Source organism: Sceloporus occidentalis, unplaced genomic scaffold, assembly GCF_023333645.1.
Source record: "Sceloporus occidentalis isolate IW3139 unplaced genomic scaffold, rSceOcc1.0.p SCAF_42, whole genome shotgun sequence".
Classification (NCBI taxonomy): domain Eukaryota; kingdom Metazoa; phylum Chordata; class Lepidosauria; order Squamata; family Phrynosomatidae; genus Sceloporus; species Sceloporus occidentalis.
The window spans coordinates 8,255,370-8,278,502 of NW_028317022.1; the positions used below are offsets into that span (position 1 = coordinate 8,255,370).

At 38.6% G+C, this 23,133-nt stretch overlaps 1 protein-coding gene across 1 annotated transcript in view; it reads left to right on the forward strand.

Annotated features, from left to right (window-relative positions):
• Positions 1–6,208: 6,208 nt before the first annotated feature.
• Positions 6,209–23,133, forward strand: part of LOC149289955 (cysteine-rich motor neuron 1 protein-like) — a 309,795-nt gene continuing 292,870 nt past the window's right edge. Inside the window, exon 1 of the mRNA XM_089490169.1 lies at positions 6,209–6,518. Coding sequence (XP_089346295.1) covers positions 6,209–6,518 — 310 coding nt within the window. The remainder of the gene's footprint in view (positions 6,519–23,133) is intronic.

Here is a 23,133-nt window from a genome sequence, read left to right on the forward strand (position 1 = left end):
AGCTGTTCCTAGTGCTGCACTCTTCTGGAGTGTTCTGGTGTTGTTCCTGGGATCTGTTAGAGCCACTTTCTCAGTTTATGAGTCACAGCCCCGATTGCTCCTGGGACCACTGGGACCACTTTCCCAGAGCATTGCCACCAGTCACCTCCTCAGCTCCACCGACCAACTGACTGCTGAGCGCCAGTATATGACATTTTCCGCCTTTTAAGAAAGGCGACAGGTGAAACAGGTGTAACCGGCCCGTGGAACAGTTCCTCTACAGGGGTTCAGATCACCCAAGAAGGCATGGGTCCCTGTAATGCAGTAAAACCCCCAGACTTGCCATCCTAAGCATAGATGATCTAGGCCAGAAAATAGACTCTGGGGATTACCAAGTAACTATGAATTGTAGCTGAAGTCATTCATTTTCTCATTGATTTCAATGCCACTAACTGGTTGCTTTACACAGAGGAGGGGGCAGCCACAGCTGCAAAGTCACAGTTTCTACCCCGTGTACAAATAAGTAAATTGCTTTTAGAATGCTATATAATAATAGCGTTTCCGTCAGTGGAAAAAAAAAAAGGACTGTCCACTAGACTAATAAAAGCCACCATGAGTGTTCAACTAGGTTTCCCTAAGGCTCTGAGTAAGGCTCACAGTAGTGTGAAAAGGCAAGTATGCAGGCAGGTCACAGTACCAGGCACCTCAAGCAGCTCCCAGGGGCGCCTGAATCAGGGGGGATGCCGCTGTACCAAGCAGATCTGGGCCACACGCGTGCACCAGCCCTGCTTCCTGTTGCCTCGGTAACAGAGGCGTCCACGGTATCATGTAACGCCGGAAAAGCACGTCAGCTCACATGGAGACTGCGAGCTGATCTAAAAATTGATGGCCATGTGTGAAGTATAAGGGAGAGCGAGAGGGAGGAGAGATGCCATAGAGTGGGGGTCAAGAGAAAGCTGTGAGAGTTGGAGGAGCGGGAGAGCTGTGATGGAGAGAAAGATGAAGACCTGTAGGAGGGAAAGCTGTGAGGGGGAGAGATGGAGAGCTTTGAGAGGGATAGCTGTGAGGTTAAGTGGAGTGGACTATATATAACTAATATATATATATATTTATTTTTTTTAATTGAGGGAGGCCCAATAAGTACTCTTGCCTGAGGTGCCATTTGACCATCCCTGCATGTATGGTGTAAACAACAGAAAATGTCTCATTATATTACATTACATTTCATTTATATATAAAGCTCCGGCAGATTCTGCAGCGCTGTTACAGTCAGTAGAACAATTTATAAACACATACAATACCAAACTGGTGCAAATGAGAAGGGGGCCCTGCTCTTGCGAGCTTACAATCTAGTATTACCTCATTGTACACCACTACTGTTGTATAAATTAAAGATAATGACAATAACCCATGTCCGAAATAAGTAACTAAACACAAACTCAGAATAAAACGGCTTTCACGTTTTCACAAGTAGTGCCTTTAACAAGCCGCGCCTGTTTATTCTGCATACTTTGAATTGTTCTGATTATTAGAGGCTACAATGTTAACTAAAGCATTTGTACCACACAGTGAAGCAAGGTAGACTTTCAAACATCGCGTGATTGATATTTCAAAGTCCAGGGGGTCATGAATTAATGATAAGATTATTAGAAACCAACTGCTTGACTAAAGCAAAACAGGTGTATATTTATGGATGGATATGGATGGATATTTACACTGACTTTTCAAAGCTGATTGTTTTGATTAGAAATAAGTAAATTCATTCAAAATGATGGCGTTTATACGCCAATAGAAATGTTTCTTTGTTGAAATTTTGGTCTGCTACTTTTCTGTCGAACGCTTCGAGCCTAAATAATTTAGTGGAATTCCAAATGCATACAAAATAGATATTTCGTGCAAAGTACATTGCATATCAGTGTATTTTATTTATATGCTTTTTCTTAATCCTTTTTTTTTGGAATGTGCATATTTTTCCATATCTTTTGTGTACTACAAGATGTACATGTACAATGCGTTTTTGTCCATAAATAGGTATTAGATTACGGAAAAGTCTATTCATATACTACCATCTACAGTTTCATAATGCTCTTTTTGAGAAACCAACATAGGCTAAACAATGTGTTGCAGCTCAAGTACTAAAATGTTACCTAAAAATTTTTTTTAAGATTTTTTAATTACCGGTATATCATTTATAAATATATATTATTATATAAAAAACATATAATAATTATATAATAATAATTTATTATATAATAATATTATATTTATATATAAAATAAGAATTATATTATTTAATTATATAATTTATAAATATAAATCATTATATAAAAATATATATATTTTCCGTGCAAAAGTGTGCAGCCGAACGCATCTCCCCGCAGTGCTGGCTCGGCGAACGTTAAGTGCAGTGGTCGGTTCAGTACGCTAGTTGGATGGGTTGTATTCACAATCAAAATCAAAGAGTGCATCAAGCTGTCATTTTAGTCACATTAATACTGAAAGGGTATTTACTCGATTAATAATCATAATCTGACAAACTACCCTATCAAGTAGAGTGGGCCCAGCTTGTGAGATTACAGCGTGTTCTTAAGAGATGTAATGTTTGTGCATAAGATGTTCAGTGTGTGTGCATGGCAAGTGTGTGAATAGGAGCCAAGTACGCTTTTTGCACACAGCCGGGTTTGCTCTGCAGAACCTACCCCCATGCATTTGAAAGGGTGACACCGTGTTAATTGAAGGAGACCTTTCAGCTATCATATGCATTAAAGTGCATATTACAGCTGGGGGTATCCCTTTAAGTAAACGATTCAGCAAACCGTACTTTCAATGTAATGTTTGCTTAATTATTTCCTAAAGAGTAACTATAAGAAAGAGTTTAATTCCACGTACATCCCAGTGTTTATACATCTGAAAGTGAAATAGCACATTACATTATTTCATGAAATACAATTTATTCCAGCAGCTATTCCAAATAGAATACAACAAGAGGGGATTAAAAGGGCAGTCATGTCCAAAGAGGTCAGTGGAGGAACTATACCTGCTTTGCTTATTCTTGTTTCTGTGACGTTCAAGGAGTGCTTTAACTGCCAAATACAGTTCACTTGCAGGCCTATCGATCAGTCAGAAGTTAGGTATCTGAGCATGCGTGTACATGTGCAGCCATTCATGTGCTCCCAATACATATCACAGTTATGGTTGAATTTTGGATCCTATATGTACCAGGGAAGGTTAACAACAGTACTATCCAGCCAGCACTTAAGACGTTAAATTATTGTCTGTCTGCGAGGCCTGAAATTGGTTATTAGTAGACTTGTGCACCGCCCAACTCTTCATGTTCGTCTCCGTGGGGGGGAAAATCTTTGTATTCCACAAATATTCGCCCGTTCCTGTGTACAGTTCGGGCGAATATTCGTGTACATTCTTTGTGTTTTTTTAAGGGACTTTAAAGGTCCGTACGAGCAAGTCTATTGGTCGCCAGCAGGGGCCTCCTCTGCCATCAACCAATGAAGTACTCCTCTGCAGGCCCCTCTGGAGGCCTCTACCGGCGACCAATAGAGTCTCTCGTAAAGACTATCCTGGTGCGGCAGCTTGGCCTGGGGTGACCATGAGACCAATAGAGTAGCTCGTTCGGACATTTAACTCTTGGAGCGGGGACACCATGGTCTCCCCAGGCCAAGTTCCGCCATCAGGAGTTAAAGGGCCGTGCGAGCGATTCTATTGGTCACCCAGAATTCATTTTTATCTCCTGACGGCGAACCTACAGATTTCTGGTCCTGTTAACCCCTGCGATGCTGCGTAGATAAGGTAGGCTAGATGGGGAAGGGACCAGGGAGATTAGTAAACGAAGACAAAGCTTTGTTTGTTTGGTATTCGGGCTGAACAACGAAAACGCACCCTTCGTGTTCGTTTTCATGTTTGCCCGAATACGAATGCACAAGTCTAGTTATTAGTACAGTCAACAGTATTGTATATTTTGCTTCATCTAATGATACATACATTGGAATGCATGTCTCTCTGTGCCAGACTTGGGATGACAAGGAGACTTGGGATGACAAGGAGACTTAAATAACATAAGTGTGGCTACTGGCTAGACATACGTGGCTGCTTGTTACGTTTCCATGCTCACTCAGCATGCAGCCAGCAGCCACACTTTGCAGCACTCGATCTGCCCCTGGACCGGAAGATCAGGTAAGTATGAAGCACTGTCGGCTAGCGGCCCACCAACCATTTGCCCAATGTGCTAGATCGCCATAATGAACAATACATTTCTTAAGACTACAAGAATAATGAAAAGGCATTTCGAAATCTCAAATTCAATTCCAGATTAGTCCTGTTGGTGTCAGCAGCACAACCCTATTTAGACAAATGCAGCATATGCTTTTGCTGGTGTAACACAAGACCACAGTCTTTGTCCTGTTAGCAATATCTTAACACATTCTAACCTAGGCTTGTTCTTAGCATTCCTACCATGGATAAGTGTTTAAAATTCTATTCAATAAAATGAAGCAGCAGATGCATTTATTCAGTAAATGTTCCACTAAGTGAAGAATAGGGGTGAATATTTTCAGCTCGGGATAATAATAATATTGACAGTTAATATTATATTATCTTTTATTTATATAGCGCCAACAGTTTACGCAGCCCTTCCTACAATACATATCTTCAAGGGGTATGACAAAACTAGAATTATTATACATTTTCAAGGGATTTTGTAGAGACCCAATTTTCTATCTACAATCAATATATGGCTTATTTGGGTCGGCATGTTAGCATGGGATCCGGCACTTAAAGGTTTAAACAATCATCAAAAAAAAATCTATGTTACAAATGAATTCAACGCTCTGTCTAACGTGCATCTCATGCCTTTATTTCATGACACAACTTGCGCAGCTGCATCTTTAATAAGGAGAACAGATTGCAGTACTGTGTAGCTATCATAAAAATGACAGCATCTATCATATCACATGAAATGTGACCCAAAGCTGATATGTAATGTACAGAATCAGATCAGAACCATTCAGTCCATCTAATCTGTTCATCTTGAACCTGCTTTAAAGACTGAAACCTTAATCAGTCCTTGGTGTTGACTTAGATTTTGATATAATCCTGTCTCATGAATGTTTAAAATCCCTAACTGTATTAATAATTGTCTACCACTTCTGCTGGGAAGCTGTTCCAGTTTTCTACCACCCTCTCCTGATTGCCTCTGTGTGCTGTTTGATTAGCAAAACAAGCATGAGACACATATTTGGAATATTTGCGTAGGAACTCGCAGCCGAAGGGGGTATAAATAAGTCGATCTTATATTCATAGACTTTAAATCAGAGATACAACACACACACGCAGCTCCCGGGCACCTGAACCTACAGGCACACGCATCGCCTAAAGTACTACAGTTCCCCAACGTTCCATTTGTGGAATGGATGGGCGGGGCGACCCGTTGCGAACGTTCCAATGGAATGTGCGAATAGAGCCGGGGGAGTTCTCTGCATTATGACGTCTAGATGAGGGAGGATACAGTGGGAGCGACTAAGGTTGCTTTTTTTTTCGAGAGCGATAAACAAGAGAGGGGAGAAAAGTAAGACTGGGAGAGAAGAAAAAAGAGCATGACAGACACACTCTGAAGAGAAGGAGAGTGAGGAGCGCTTATCAGAGCTGCTACATTGTTCCCGTTCTTTCTATTTGTTTTTAAATATATATTCTTTTGTTTTCATATAACTAACAAAAAAAGGAGTCCTCATTCAACAAGGAGGAGGAGGTGGAAAGGGGGGGACCAACGCAGGAGGAATTCTTTAAATTGAAAGAAGAAGAAGAGAGAGAGAAGACTCAGAGAACTTTGATCGAGGATCTCGGGAAAAGAAAGAGACGTTTCCAAGCAGTGGATTAACTATGATATGTGGCTCCTAGAAGAAGTTTCAGTGGGATCTAACTAGGAAGAAACTTTTCTATGGGGTTCTTTTAAATGATGTCTTATTGTGGTGGATGTCTGGAGGAGATGACCATGATGGGTTCATATTGTTCCCCGGTGTATTCCCTTTAAGTTCTATATTTGTAGTGAGATCTAAGATCTTGAAAACTTTGGATAGGTCTTTTGATTGCTCAGTATTTGGATTTCTATGTGTTTTTTTATTTCTTTCTTATACTGATCGGAATATAAATCAGGAAGGAGGCTTGTGTCCAGACAGTGCTTTTAGTTGTCTTTCTTTTTTTTCTTGGATCCAGAAGAAGGATGTACCTGGCTGGGAAGTTGGTGTGTTTCTTGCAGCTGGTCCTTGTGATTTGGACCCTGCTGCCCCTGTCCGGCTGGGCTTTGGTTTGCTTGCCTTGCGATGAGTCCAAATGCGAGGAGCCTAAGAGCTGCCCGGGGAGTATAGTGCTTGGAGTGTGCGGCTGCTGCTTCATGTGCGCCCGGCAGAAGAACGAGACCTGCGGCGGAGTCTATGGGCTGCATGGAGCCTGCGACAAGGGGCTTCGCTGTGTCATCCGCCCCCCGCTCAATGGAGACTCCATCACTGAATACGAAGTAGGGGTCTGTGAAGGTGAGTTCACCCCATTCCTTGTCGTGCAGGTGGTCACGAAAGCTTTAATACCCTCCCTAGCCCATGGCCAGGAATGTTCAACTTTTTTACTTGAACCCATTATGAACTATTTAGATATATAGATTTAAATATATATATATTCAAAAGCCACGTTTTTATAATGCATCTGATTTGGATGTGCGCTAAATATGTCGATATCAGAGCGTGTGACGCCATCAATCCATATATGAACAAGGTATTGAACAATAAGATAGGAAGGTCTTCTCCTACGTGTGTAATATGGGGTGCAAATAACTAGCGCACAATTATTTGTTATTATGTAGGACATATGAAGCCCAACCAGACCTGCAGAATAGGATATATAGGTAACATACAGAAAACCGACCCCAAAATGCGATTTTTCTAAGTTAATGGAATGTTCACGCACTCCCCATTCTTGCTCAATTTATAATAAGAGGTTTGCTCTTCTGGATTGTTGTCATGAAGCCAGTAAAATCTTAAAGCCAGGATCCTTGCAGTGTAATATTGTGGTGGCTGATTGAAAGCCTTGATCGGGTTCCTAGATCATAATACGCTAGATAGATGCGATTATTTCTGGTAACAAGTGATCAGCAAGTGAAATAATAGGTTTTCTAGATTTTTTAGACGCCTTAGGGCTTATTGTATATATTACACGATGTTAGGTGATGAAATAGCTTTATTTCACGTATAGATGCAGAATTACTGGGGGTTTAGCTGCTACTAGAAGCATATTGTAGTTTACATGTGTTGGTTACTTGTTGATGATATAGTAGATATTGATGGGTCAGTTGGGATTGGTATGAATGCAGAAGGATGTATTGATTACAAAAAAAAGCAAAGCAACCAGATCTAGGAGGGAGAAGGCACAGAGCCTCTTACTATTACAAATTTGGGGGAGGAGAAGAAGCTGAATGATGCAGTGGATCCCATGTGGTTGATCATTTTCAGAAGATGTTATAGACAGTAAGACCTGGACAGGTGACTAAGGCTCTGGGCCACCTGGAGATGGTGTAGGTCACATAGACAATGTTAATTGGTCCCTAGTATTCTATCCACTAGATAGATTTCACTTTGTAGACTGTTTAGTGAAGATTGCCCACCCAAATCTTATTTAGATGACCTCTGGCCAGTAATAAGGCTCCCATGACCTTCTATTTAGACCACAGCCTGCCCAACAGATACCAACTGTTATAACTACAAACAGAGCAAAAATACTGGAAATTCCCGGTCACACAAGCCAATTTTGACTAGCTGACTTGTAATTTAACCATTTAGGAGTATGATCTTTTTTTCTTTTGTTTACTTTATATATAATAACATCAGATTTAGCATGGTAAATGTTTAATGTGTTACAAAAATGACTAGTTTATCCCTTTTAACACAGCCCTTGCATTAAAAAGCATTGACACAAATTGTCCAGTGCAATGAATTGCCGGTTATTATAATTGACATACCTACTCCAATATTATATCGCCAAGCTTTGCCCATGTTATTTTCATCTGGGAGCTGCAATTCTTTATTACATGTATTTTTTTTATTTAATATCTAGATTCCTGCCATGTAGCCATAGATACTGCAATGTGATAGTTTTAGTAGTGTTGTGTTTTTCTTAATACCTACTTCTGTCTTACTGCCTCAAGCACAACAGTGACCAGTCCAGTTATTGGCTTAGAAAACAGTAGAAAGACGTTTACACGCAACATCTGTATGTTTTAAACAAAAAAAAAAAATGTAGGCTGCCTCCTATGGCGATTCCTTTTAACCCAGCTGGATAGTAATAACAGAGGTCAGAGTAGTCTCTAGAGGCACTCGCCATTCTCCCTATGCACTTGTTAAATATGACTGTATCAAGTTCCAGAAAAGTTGGTTTTCACACAAATAGTACATATTCTGTTTTCTGCATCTCTGACAGGTACAAAATATTATGCACTTTAAGCACCTTTAATTTTTAAAGGCTTTTCGATCATACCAGACATCCCAAAGGCCGGTTCATAGGGCTTATTAATACTGGTGTTGTCACCCTGTGTTGACTACTTGGTATTGTTTATTTTTATGCCATATAATCATTTGCCAAATTACTTTTTGTGGGGTAAGAGGTAAAAATGACAGACAACACATCTAAATTTAAGTTCTAAGTTATATTTCACTTTAAGGGATCATCTGGAGACCACAAAGAATAGTACTTCTGGAAGAAAAGAATTGGTTGATACTATCTAAAGTGATTTCATCGCAACGTATCTTCTATTTTAGTAGGAAAGGTCTCCTGGGGCTTTCTAAGTCACATGTAGATATTTAATGATGATTTTCACTGCCTTTATCCCGGTTTGTGTCCTTCTTCGTCATCTAAGAGTCCATTCCAGCATGTTGTGGACAGCGGCAGATACTGACTTAATAAGAATTTCACTGCCGTCCTTCAGATCATTGCGCTATATAATAATCTTAAACAGTGGAGTACGTCGAAGTGTAAAAGAGCAGTTATGCAGCCAGCGGGAGCAGTCCACTGGTTTCCATGGTAACCACTCCATATTTAGAACTTTGGGCTATTTAGGACCATTCTGGGTCACTGTGTATGGGTAATATTGTTGCCATTATTTGACGTGTCTTAGTTTTAGTAATCCTGCTTAGTAAACCCTCAGCATCGATCGTGTAAACGGTAAAGGATACAGATGAAGTTGTTTATTGTAATTGCTAGGTAATCGGATTTAGCCGCAATGGAGTAGGTTACTTTAAGTGGTTTTGGTTGCCCTTGTTGTAAAATGATGACATCCTGGTGTAATATATTTCCTTTTTTATATTGGTTTTATCGGTCATGCAAATATTAATAAGATTATAAACACTTATTTAGGTGAACAGCAAACTCTGATAATGCTCAGGCAGTTAAACAGGAATAGGCAACCATGGCTTCCACAGCTTAAGCCTTCTTAGCTAGTTCAGGATAGTACTTGATTGTGTATTGATACAAAATTGCAGGATTGACTTTTATAGACCTAGTCTGCTAATAATTTACTAGAACTATGATCCACCATTAAGGCTTTCTTTTTAAGGAGTTCAGATGCATTCTAATCCACAAAGGCAGCGTTGTCCAACGTGAAATATATAATTTGCTCCTGCCACTTTCAGAAAACGCAAATGTAAGTTAACTAAGCCCATAGCGGATTCTCACTTTCAAGACGTCCTCCATCAATCATGAGTTAACCATAAAGTAGGAGCTTACCGCTTCTCCAGCAGTTGTTAAATAACAGCTCTCCTGATCTAAAGTCCTAAATAGCAATCTTGGGCTGCCTGAGGTTACTGGGAATTGTAGTTTAGGTACTGGTCATCCCTGTTGTATATCTGTTGTATAGGTTATATTACTTTGTATCACTTTTGTTCCTTTTGGTGATTCCCTTGTTACATTGCACAGCGCTACAGAATACGATGGCGCTATATAAAAGAATAAATAATAATATAATGTTCTTTGACTCCTGTAAACGCTACTAAAACAGTCTTTTTTCCCGCTGTTGCTTTATCTTCCTATTTTATGATGTCATGCCGTTAAAATGGGTGTATATTCCCCTGAAAGTGTGTAATGAAAGAGCTGAACTGTACCGCCATTTATTTATTTCTAAAATATTTTGCCGAGGAGAAAATAAACGGAGATTAATTTTGGTTTCAAGGATGTCCTGCACGATATTATTACCACAAATCATTGTAAGCGACAAAAAAAAAAAAAAAAGTCCATTAGAAATAACTGATTGTGTCATTTATCAATAACTAATAAAGAAATTATGTGTACAAAATTAAATTCGGTAGGGTGATGTGTTACCTACCCACTGTACACTATAAAATACCGCGCGTTCTCCTAATAAATACTGAAGAGTTATGTTATTATATATAGGTGGAAACATCCAGAGAAAAATATGTGCTGTTGGAAAATTACATATATCACTGTAATCACTAGCGTTCCGATCAGTGTATTATGTGAAGCATCGCCATTGATATCCCTTCCGACACACACGGTGTTAAATTGCTTGCTATTGCCTGCTTACTGTTCCTTTAAGAAATGTATCCTAGCCCTTAAACATTTCAATTGGGGCATTTTGTAGGGCTACAAAAAGAAAAGGATACCATTTAACTGTTTCAGTGCTGGCGGTTAGACCTTGTATATAGCAAAGCGTACTCGCCGAGTGAGTTGTGTAGCACTAAAATCACTGAGTAAGGAATTGTTATGGTAACTGAAGCCTACAGTTGGCGTGTGAACGATAGGTTTTCAACACAACTCTGTACAACTTACTCCACGCATCCTTTTTTTCAATAGGAAATCCACCTTTAACTCTTTCCTTTCGGGGCTGCTTGCCTGCAAGGCAATACATCCCTATATTAGGGTGAAGATGCTGTGTTGTATGGCATTAAAAAAAAAAGCCTATTCTGTTGTGGATACTCATGTTGTGAATCTTTATTTATTAATCAGAGTTTTTATTGACTTTGACGCCTTATCCTGATCGGGTTTTTATATCTGCATTCTCCACCCAAGAACAAATAAAAGTTTTCTGAGATCGGCAAGCACATACACACTACACTGACACATTTCTGAGCATTGAGAGAGCTGTCAGTCAGCAGATGCAATTACTTATTATTGCTCCTTTTTTTCCCTAAAGAGAATTATTGTCAGTGATCAGAGGAATACAAAAGAAAAACTCTATTCATTGTTCTTCCCGGCTTAGAAGGTAGGCGGCAGCACAGAGCCCCTAGAGGCTTTAAATGGGAGGCAGCTATCAAATATTTGTGTGACAAAATGTACTATGAAGCCTTGAAAATATCAATAAATCTCTTTTATTTCTGTTAAGCACAAACCAATTCTGTGAGCATCCTATAACACTCAGCCGCAACAAAACAAGATATGCTGTTTACTTTAATGGAAAATATACTCCATTCAAATGATATTCTCTATTACAGTTCATTATGTAACAGGCATATCGTTTGAGTGTGAATAAAAATGAAATTTTTATAGATGTATGTGTAGTTGGTCTAAAAAAAACAACCATATACTTCTTTTTATTTTTTGTGTTCGGAAAAGCCTGGCCTGGATTAAATAATATGAGAGGAAGAGGCTGCATAGGGTAACATTGGAACTGGAGAGATTCCTCCAACTAGAGAGAATTCTTTCACCTTAGTGCTAAACTCCCTTGTTGATGTCGAAATACAACACCCACGATCCTCACCCATTCTAGAGACTGATTGAGAATTGTTGGAGTCGACTTTTGGTGCAACTTGGTTTCCAAGTGCTGCTGAACACCGTGTGGGGTTGAGACCTTTATGATACAGACCTGGAGGTGTTTTACTACAATCATGATAGGTTCAACATCTAAAATCTTACAACAAGCTTACAACATATATGTGATACACTATATGGAAAAAAGTATTGGAACATTTGACCAGTACACCACCAGGGACACCTTCTAAATACATAGACATTAATATGAAGATGGCCCTCCTTTGCACCTATACCAGCTTCCACTTTTCTGTGAAGGCTTTCCCCAAGATTTTGGAGTTTGTGTGGAGATTTTGCCCATTCATCCAGTAGATCATTTGTGAGGTCAGGCACTAATGTCACAATCTCCGTTCCAGTTCATTCCAAAGGTGTTCGATGGGGTTGAGGTGAGGGCTCTGTGCGGGCCAGTCAGGTTCTTCCACACCAAACATCCAATCATGTATTTATGGACCTTGCTTTGTGCAGTGGGGCACAATCATGCTGGAATAGAAAAGGGCCTTCCCCAAACTATTCCGACAAAAATTGGAAGCATATGTCAGCCAGTTGAAGTACAAGACAAGTAGTTGGAATCGTAGTCGAAAAACAAGCAAAGACCGGGATTGGATCAATAGAAGCCAAAGCACCGTGCCAGGGATAAGGCAAACTTAATGCCGGAGGACAGCCAGGTACAGGCACAGATTGGGCATCTGGTACACCAGGCAAACAGCTGGTGGGCCGTTATCCGACAGCATCATACAGAGTGCGGCTAGATATGCCCGGCCGCACACTACATGAGCATAGGTAATAACACAATCAATCATAAAGTAACACACCCAGAGCCAAAATGAGGTCCCGGAAATAAAGCAAAGTAGAGTGTTAACATGAAGTTGTAAGAACACAAATATGAATAGAGGGATTACAGATGTTAATGTATCTTAGGAGGGTGTTGTTTCCTGGAAAACTAACAATTTGGATGGGTCTTGTCTGAGGTAGAGACTCATGGGGCTTGTAACCGAACAATAAATCGGAACAACCTGTTAGAAACGTACAGTATCTGTAAAGAGTTATAACTCTGATCTATGCATAAGATAAGCGTGAATATAACCGAAACAGGAAACAAGTGAAACCAAACCAGCATTGCGGATAAATTACATTTTATGATACTGATGCAAATGATAACTGACTTTTTGAGTTTTTTTGGGTTTTTTTTGCCAAATCCATTGAAGTTAATGCTTTTGTGTGTCCTTCATCATCTCACTATGCACTACACACTGTGACTGCACAATCTTACTATGATGGTCTCTCGCAGTTATGTGTTATGGTTACAACATCCATAACAGACTTTCAATAAGTGTTTTTACAATTTTTGACTTTTCTCGGCCCATGTTATTGTGAGCGGATCTATGGTGGGTAACGGAGCATTTTATCTCCGGTCTCGGTAATCTGTCAGGGCCTATTGACAGCATGGAAAGATGAAGGGTCACTTAAGTTTGTTTTGGGCTATTGTGTAGATCATAAGAGAAAGATCGAAGGGTTAGTTCATTGTATATGGCCGCCTTTTCTAAGCCCGAACTAGAAAGTTGCTCTTTTCTTCCATCTTTCCAGACTGGCAGTAGCACAAAAGGAATTCTTTTATTGTTCGAAGCATCCAGCACTGTGCAAGCAATTCTTTGGTGGCAGATTCATTTGAACGAAAGTGGGAACTCTATTTAGTCCATTAGATGAGAAAAAAAAAACAATTATCATAGCATAGTGACTGGAATTTAGATTTTTTTTTCTCATTTATCATTCAGTGGTTCCTCTTTTTTTTTTTTTTCTATTCCGTTCTTCTTTCAAGTAAAAAGTACTGATTAGCGGTAAACTAACAAACTTAATCATTTAGAAACGACAGATGTGTCTCAGGAAAATAAATCAATTATGGATAATTCAGCTTGGTATAGCAATGTATATTACTGCTTAAAGGGGAAGTAATGAGTGTTTTTAAATAAATGTTATACTATTGTAGATGTGTTTTCTTAGTATAGATGGAAAAGACAGCCATTCTAAAATTAAAGGGACACTCCAGTGTCCCAGGCAGAAGTCCTGCCAAATAATGCATCTTAAGGTACTTTTAAATACCTTGTTATACATTTATTTAAGTAAGAATAAATACCGCTTGCTCCACGTAATGATGCTTGCGCATCAACTGAGTGGCTGCGTTTTCACACGGGGGTTCTCCTGAAACGCTTACGGAGGTTGCAGGAGATCTGTTTGTCTGATGGAGGGGTGGGAAAAGGGGCAAATGCAGAATCCAACATGTATTTGAGGGGGGGCACCATGAAAAGTTAAAGAAAACATAAGAGAATTTAAAGGCTGCAGTGTCATTTTAGTGATATAATGCAATGAACCATACAGTATTGGGTCTTCAGTCTGGTGGCCTTAGAAAACATGTGGAGGTTTACTGAGCTTGCCTCTGTCAGTTCTAGTTTTGTCATACATTTCAGTGGAGTGCTATGCTTTGGCATTATATAAAGAAAATAAATAATAATAATACTAGTTGGACAGGAATGATTTCGCTGATAAAACCTACGTCCCCTTGATGGGCAGAGGTAACTCCATAATGAAAAATTAGGACGGTATCATTGCGTTGTCTCTGAAGGAGCCTAATGGTGTATCTCTAAATAGAACTTCAAATTTATGTTACTTTTAAATTTAATAATGGATATTTTACAAAGCTGCAGAATGAAATAATAAGCTTGCGCAATCGTGTTTTAACTGACTATTATAAATATAATTTGCTTCGAAAAGATGATTTCCTGAATTATATTATTTCATATATATGGAATTATTACATTAGGCAGTCGTAGAACTGATTTAGAGTGAATATCTTCAGGCAATTATTAGTAAATTGCAGCTCATTCAAAGCAATTTGACATTTTACATTATCTGCAAATCAATATTGCACATATTTATTTTTTTGCTGTTTTTAATACTGCCAAAATTCTCCTGGAGGTTAATTTTATTGCCAATTTGGTACTGTCTTTCTGCATAATGAGTGTTGATCTTGTGCTTTTTTTCTGTTCCAATACATCATTTAGACCACAGGTATAATTAATGCAATCTAACAGACATCCTGCATAATTATCGACTAAGGCTTTGATGCAGCTTATGCCGAGAACAAAGGACCATCTAATATTACAACAGTTTTATTTTTATATTTTTTTTTAGCTTTTCAAGCAGCTTAGAAATTTTGAGCAGTTCTCAGCTCCGAGCATCACGCATAAACATAGAACCAATTACCACCTTCTTATCGCCAACATCCAATAGATGTCTATGATTTAACCAAAACAAAAATCATGCCTTTTGTATTTGCCGTCTGTACTCTGAATGCGCAAGAGGGGGAAAAAAATTCAATATTTTTTTACTTATCAATGCATAAGTCACAGAGGTAATGAGAACTGCCATTTTAAAAGAGCATTACTCAAAAAAGTCATACAAGAGATCATCGAATTAATCTAGGACGGTGAGGAGTAATTTCTCTTTCACTGGAGTCGTGTCAGAGGCCAAGAGCAAAGAAATAAAAAAAATGCTGCTTAGTGCAATAAGCGAGCACTTTAAGGCTGGATTATGCTAAATGTCTCCACATCTTTAATTCCCGGGCCTTGAAATGTGATTAGCTATTTCAGCAAAGGGCATCAGAGGTAATTATAGTGTTTCGATGATGTTGCATGTATGGAGCTCAGACAGATTCCATTTTTAAGTTGTTTACTAAAGATCCGTTCAATAAGAAAAATATTTTATTGTGTTTTTTATAACCATTTATGTGGGAAATGCATACCTTAATTTGTCCAACTCTATAGTGGAAAATGGAAAATAAGTAAAGCGGTGTGATTATGGACCAGTTTGCAACTAGGCGAAGAACATCCATGAACCTTATTGTAAGCTATGACTGAATGCGAAAGGTCTGTGATGCACCACACAAAAAAGTCGAATAAATGGTTTGTCTGGAATTACCAGTGAACGTTTTCACCCATATCTACCATTTGTGATTATTATGATCATTTGTGTAGGAATGTAATTTGGAATCTGCTATAAGCAATTATCATGTCATGTTTGATTTAAACATATAGCAAATGGCCCTTGCTTCTATGAAATGAAATTACTATTTAAGTCAATCATTAGAGGAAAGGTTTTTTCATTTTATAGACAGTTATTCATAAAAGTGTAGGCACTCTCGACCTTTGCTTGTCATCTGAAAGAAGACATGAAATTGTCTCATTGACTTGAATTTATATAACACAATTATATGCACTCTAAAATGTGCAATTTCTTAGTTAACCAATGTATAAGTTGATCTTTGATTTCTTTGACTCATAGAACAACCTAGGCCATCTGATTTTTCTTATCTGATAGATAGATCTTATACAAGATCTCTGGTTTCTGAGATGTACTGTAATGGGGGAAGAAAGTTATCTTGACGATAAACCTCTGGATTTTGATGTATTTAATTTAGTTGTAATCTCGTTTTTGGCATTGCTGGAATAACGCATTGGAATATCACCTCAGAAACTTAGTTTAGACTGATGGACGGACCTACCCAGGTCCCATTTATATTTGTTTCTGGGTTGTTGACAATATGATATTGATGTCATATGTGGCTGCCATTGTGATGCTATTTAATGTTTCACCCATACAAAGAACCCTTACGAAAAGTAGGTAAGAACATTGCACAACATTGCATGCCAATATCTGGAATATCAGTTTGGTTGACTGCTCAGATGGCCAGTAACCGTGGGTGAGCCCACTGTGCCCACTGTGGCATGAGCTGAGACAAGCCTGAGCCAGATCTTAGCTGGCCAAGCCAACGTACCGTCTAGAGATACAGATTTTGCACGTGTCTAGATGGCCCAATAACAGAAACAGAGGAAGTATAGTGTGGAGATCATTATGACCAAAACAATATAGAGTGAGCAATGCCACAGCAGTTAATGTGAGAACTTTGCTAGTTGTGTGATGCATGTCCACAAAAGGGAGTATTTTTCCGTAAACGTTTATACCAGTTACCTCTGTGTTGAGATTGTATTTTCTGTTTTTTGCACATGTACAGTACAGTGTTACTGCCGTAGTTTCTTAAGCCCCGTTCATGCTTGTGATAAGGGCCTCAGCTTTGATCTTCTAACATCGGCGTTCGATCCATTCTTCTTGCTTTTTAGCTTTGTATTTGTTAATTATAACCATGGTGTCCCTTGTTTCTGTGTGTCTGTGGATATATAGCTCTTTCAAATAATGTCAAATAATGATACTCCCTGAGAAGCAGTGGCGTCACTACAGGGGGGCAAGGGGGGGGGGGCCCTGTTGCCCCCCCGCCGAATTTGTAACCACCCAGGAGAGTCCCGCAATGGGACTTTAACCCCTTGACTGCTAACGACGGCATAGTGCCGTCGCTAGCAGTCCCAGTCAGGTGCTAACGACGGCACCATGCCGTCACTAGCACTACCTTACCTTGATGGAGGTCTGTGGACCTCCATCACCACCTACCCCGGCGATCTGCCCCTCAAACTGAAGGGCATCACCGGGTCCACCCGATCTGCCCGGTGACGTCTCGCGCAATAACGCGATGACGTCACCGCGCAACTTTATTAACAACTGACAATTGTCAGTTAAAGAGGTATGGGGGCATGCTGCTTAGATGCCTGTATCTCAGGCATCTAAGCAGCTACATACCCCCAACATATACCGTTGGAAAGGTAATCACCTCACCTTTCCAACGGTATATGGATTGTAAAAAAATAATAAAAAATATTAAGTTAAAAAAATAAAAATGTAAAAAAAATGATTTGGGGGTCTCTAAAGGCAGATAAATAAAGATCAAAATTGCCTAGAGACCCCCAAATTAAATTATTTAAACACTACTTTAAGTATTCTAGCTAAATGATCACTGTGGTAGCCAATGTTACCACAGCGATCATATAGCTATAAAAAGTCACATTCCCTTTTTAAAAATGGCCGATACTAATTTTTAATCCTATGATCCCTTTGATCATGGGGTTAAATTTAGCCAACGGAAGAGGGAGGCAATTTTTGAAATCCTGATGAACTGCAAATATTATCAAAATCAGCCATTTAGCCTGTGCGGTACGTGAGTAACCATATCATCCCTGGAGCGCCTTGCATTTTTACTGCAAAACTTATTTTTGCAGTAAAAATTCTCACTTTACCATCATTTCTTTGGGATTGTAAGGGGAAAGAATGGTGTGTGCTTCTGTGAGTGAATGTATTTAATGTATGATGTGTGCTTCTGCGAGTGAATGGAGATATGAAAGGCATGTGATTGGTCAGTAATTAGGGTTGAAGCCTTGACGTGGCATTACTGCTCACGTAGGAAGTTAAATTATGGCCCAAAAAGTACACATTTGCAAAAACGACATCCCTTGGTGCATCAAATGAGGGGCTGCATGTGTTTCTAGTACAAACCTGGAGTGAGCAAGACACAAATGAACATGTCGCTATGGTTAGAAAAAACATATTTTCAAGCCAAAGCGACATATTCCATCATTATTTGTGCACTCAACTTTTGTCCTAGAAATACATGTAGCCCCTCATTTGAAGCTCCAAGGGGTGTAGTTTCTTAAAATGGATGAATTGTCTAAATGAGGGAGAGCATGAGTTAATATGTGGCTGAATTGTCTGAATGAGGGCGAGCATGAGTTAATATGTGGATGAATTGTCTGAATGAGGGAGAGCATGAGTTAATATGTGGATGAATTGTCTGAATGAGGGAGAGCATGAGTTAATATGTGGATGAATTGTCTGAATGAGGGAGAGCATGAGTTAATATGTGGATGAATGGTCTGAATGAGGGAGAGCATGAGTTAATATGTGGATGAATTGTCTGAATGTGTCTCTTATGTGTGTTATCTGGGTGTGCAACCTGTGATCTATCCCTGTAATTTAGGGGGTTTTAAATATACCTTTAATGCCGTGTTTTTATGTGAATTCCAATTGATCTGTACCGGCAAACCTGGGTTTGTGTGTTCTTCTGTAGATCCATATCTGCTATGCTATGTTTCCATACATTATTTATGTATACCTGCAAATACAGGGTTTGTATGTCTTGTTCAGTTGATTAATACCTGCAATGCTGTTTTCATGTATTGATTTGATCTATACCTGCAATGCTACATTTCATATATTATTATTGTATACCTGCAAATACAGGATTTGTATGTCTGATTCTGTTTTTTTGATATATACCTTCAGTGCTGAGATCACAAGTGAATTTCAATTGATCTATACATGCAAAGCTGGGTTTGTGTGTTAATGTGTTGATCTATACCTGCTATCGGCAGCAGGGACTAATATTAATATATATATTGGCAACTCGGGCAGTTGCCACCAGGGGCTAATATATATATATATATATATATATATATATATATATATATATATCAGCAGCAGGATCTAATATTAGGCCCTGAAATCATTTAGTGCAAAAGTTAAGGTATTGTGTTGTTTAAAGGATTTCAAGGATTAGTCTTACTAAATTGTGGCTTCAGGCTTCCCATGTTGAATGTACAAGTATTGTATTGTCCAATAACAAAAGTATCATTCCATAGCACATTACTTTTGGCAATATATATATATATATATATATATATATATATATATATATATGTGTGTTTTTTCAGTGGTATGATTTAATGGTGGAAATTATTAATGCCCCCCCAGTTTGACTGTGGTATCTTGTGTGCCCCCCCTATATATTGTTTCCAGAGTCGCCACTGCTGAGAAGCATTTAAAGGTGTATTATGTGATCTTAATTTGATCTGTGACTAGCTGCCTTGGTGGCCAACTGAAAGTTGGCGTAACATACGATGCATGGTAACACACATAATGAGGTGCCGAACTGTGTTTCATAGAATATACCAAAAATTGTCACATGCATGTGTGTATTTTGTATGTAGAAATGGGAGAAATGTATTGCATCCATATTTTTTCCTGCTGTCCTCTATTGGCTACATTGTGTTTTTTCTGAAGAACACTAGAAGACAAATACTTATTTTTGGCCCAAGTATTCTTCACTTGCAGAACTTGATCATTTATTATATCAGCTGTGCATGTTTGTTGTAATATTATTGAATTCTACTTATGTAAAAAAAAAAGAACAATTTCTTGTTGTACACTTTAATTTCGCTCTAGTTTGTAGTATTTTATTGGTGTTTTGAAGATGAAGTGTTTTCTCTTCCAACTACTTTTCCCGGTCAGCACAATAACAAACTAGCAGAGTAGGTGCTGCGTGGGACACTCTGTACCAGTGCCAGACAATGGAGAAAACAGAATTCTCTTTTATACGGTACTGGAATACAGAGCATATTATATAGTAGGTGTTTGAAGGTTCCCAGAAACGCCACAAGTTGGGATTTGTCTGAGCTGTATCCAATGGCTCTCTCCTAATCTTGAGAATGAAACATCTGCTCATAATAGCATTTGTTCCCCTAGGCTCAGGTAGGCAAAATGTGTTTCTGATACACACATAGAAACACAGAATTTGATGGCAGATACGAACCATTCAGCCAATCCAGACTTCCCATTTTAGCTAATGTAAAGTCTCCACTACCAATCAGTTCTTGGTCTCGTCTTGAAGGCCATAACTTAACAATCATGCATGTCCTGAGAACCGGACGCTAGGATAACTGTCCCCATAGCATAACACATAAGAGGGGTTCAGGAAGTTCATAGATATGACATATTTACTATGACTTCAGCAGCTGGTGGTGTCAGAGTTCCACTATCGTCTATCAGTGTTATCAAGGAGATAGAAATGAAAAGGTTGGACTTGTGTCTTTTTTCAATTACTATGTTACTATGTTGATAGGAACTGTTTTGCTTTGTGCCATTCACGCCATATTTATCTGTGTGCTTATCAGTCTCTGTCTAGCCATTTATATATGTACAATATATAACAGGTGGCAATTTCTCTTTAACACAGTAATAAAAACCAGCGAGTAAATCTATTTACTACCGAGTGTCCTTCTTTGTAAATAAGTGTTACTTAAGTTTTCTATTTCTAATGAAGATATATTTTGCTTTGATCTTCCATAACTCAGGAATTTTTTTTCGTTTTGCCTGCAGTACCGGAGGCTAATCATATCTTTCTGCTCTATAATGTCTTATGAGTTTCTATCCTTTACTTTCTGGTGACATAGAAATAAATCAGGATGCAGAATTATCTTCTGGGCAAGAAATGAAAGAAATTTAAGTCCAATCATTATATTAGTGAGTTACAGTAAATGGTTTATAAGCTGCTTCTGGTTTTTTTGGCGCTACCCCTTTATCCCATTTTGGAAGGCAGCTGGGATCATGGGCTGTTTGGGGGGATTATATGACCAGGCCACTGTGCTATAATACAACTACCATGTGGCTACTTTGCGGAGCATTGAAGAGGTAGCCAGACATCTTAGGAAGGCAGGTGGTCCCACCTTGGCCCTACTTCTAACCAACCCCCTGCCTTTATCCCACTCCCAACCAAGCTATCCCAATTTAGACACCTAAAATATTGGAGTGTATGTGATTGCCATTGCAAAAATGGAATGGTTACATTAGCTGGACTATTCTGTTAGCTGGTATGGTTAAAAGATAACTGTCACACTTTGCACCAGCATCACTTGTACTACATGACCTACATATGGAATACAGTTAATGATAATGTTTTATTTTTGTTAATTTTGAAGGAACAGTCAATTCTCAAGCTATACAAAGGCATTTATCTAGAAAATCTGATTTCTAGGACATGATTTTAAATTAGCATTTTCCTTCAGTTTACCCAATTTTCACAAACATTCTAGGCCTCTATCTGCTTTTTTATACCTTAATTAATTATCCCTCGTTTTAATCTTGCATAAGCAAATAAGGTTTCGCATTGCTGCCCACACAACCATGTGAAGAGCATATGTATAACCAAATGTTAGCGTTTCTGCATCAAATGAAGGAACATGACGATGCCTTGACGAGAGGAATTATGCATATAGGCAAAAAACACTTAAAAAAATCCATGTTGTGTAGCTAGAAAGGAAGAAGAAAAAAATCAGCAATTGGGTGCCTACTTTTTTGACTTTGTTGTTCGAACATATATGTAAATATTGCACTATATTTACATATATGTTTGAACAACAAAGTTTTTGTTCAATGTTTTTGCATATGAACAACAAAGTTTTTTCTGCATGTTTTTGCATATGAGGGCAGCTCATAAGAGCGTGTGGCAAGGTTCACTCCAGGTGGGAAGATTTCATCTTTATGGCAGGAATATAGAAGCTGGTTTGCTTCTTGTGGACACAATGTTCTTGGGACATTGGAGAGTGGTTCTCATACAGGTACTACGCAGGGTATTGTTGGGGGGTAGATTATAATATATTGGGGAAATGCCATCACTTTCCTGTTAACAAGTTGTTATGACATGCACATTTGACCTCATTATTCTCAGACAGTCGAAACCCATCAGTCATCAACCTCCATTCTTGCAACCTTTTAACCTTTCGTGCCTTGAGCTTATGATTGATTTTTGGCTATTCATGGACACTTTCATTTATCCATGATGCAATTACCTAATATATTTATGGATTTGAATCTTTTTTTTGCATTTTAATTCAAGGGAGTAAGTATGCATCATCCAGTGAAAATAATTTATTTGATCTTTTGAACTTTTTTTAAATAGGATAGGACTGGTACAGGCTGGAGTTGATATATACGATCCCAACTATTTCAGCTCTAAACCACTTCCATTCTCTGTGTGTTATACAAATGAACGGGAACTAACACTACTGCATAGTGAATTTCGTTTGTAAAGCTTCATTTTATTAGGGAAAAGTTTTAACATATTCTCTGGAGGGCTACAAAATGTACATGTGGCATTGTAAAACAGTATTGATTTTCACTGCACTCTACCAACCTCTGAGGGTTCTTCTCACATACACAAAAATGTGATGCAGTTCAATAATGGCTGACCCCGCTGTTCAGCTTTAATATCATCTAGTATCTGTTAGACACCAAATGCAGACTAACAGAACTTTATTTATATTATAAATATCATTTATTTATATAGTGCCAGCACTTTGGGTAGCGCTTCTTACAACACATATATTTAAATGGTATGATGGAACTAGAATTGACAGACTAGGGCAAACTGATATACACCCTGTCTTTGTAACAGCTGTGCATAGCAACCTACATGTTTTGTTTTAGAGAATTGGCTCCATCCTTCATAGAAAGTATGATTTTCTAGAGGGTCTTGTTCTAGAAATAAGGAGAATTATGATATTCCCATGTTGGAATGTTTAAGCCTTACTGAAAGCTGAAACGTTAACATGGACTGAAAGAACATCTTTGTTG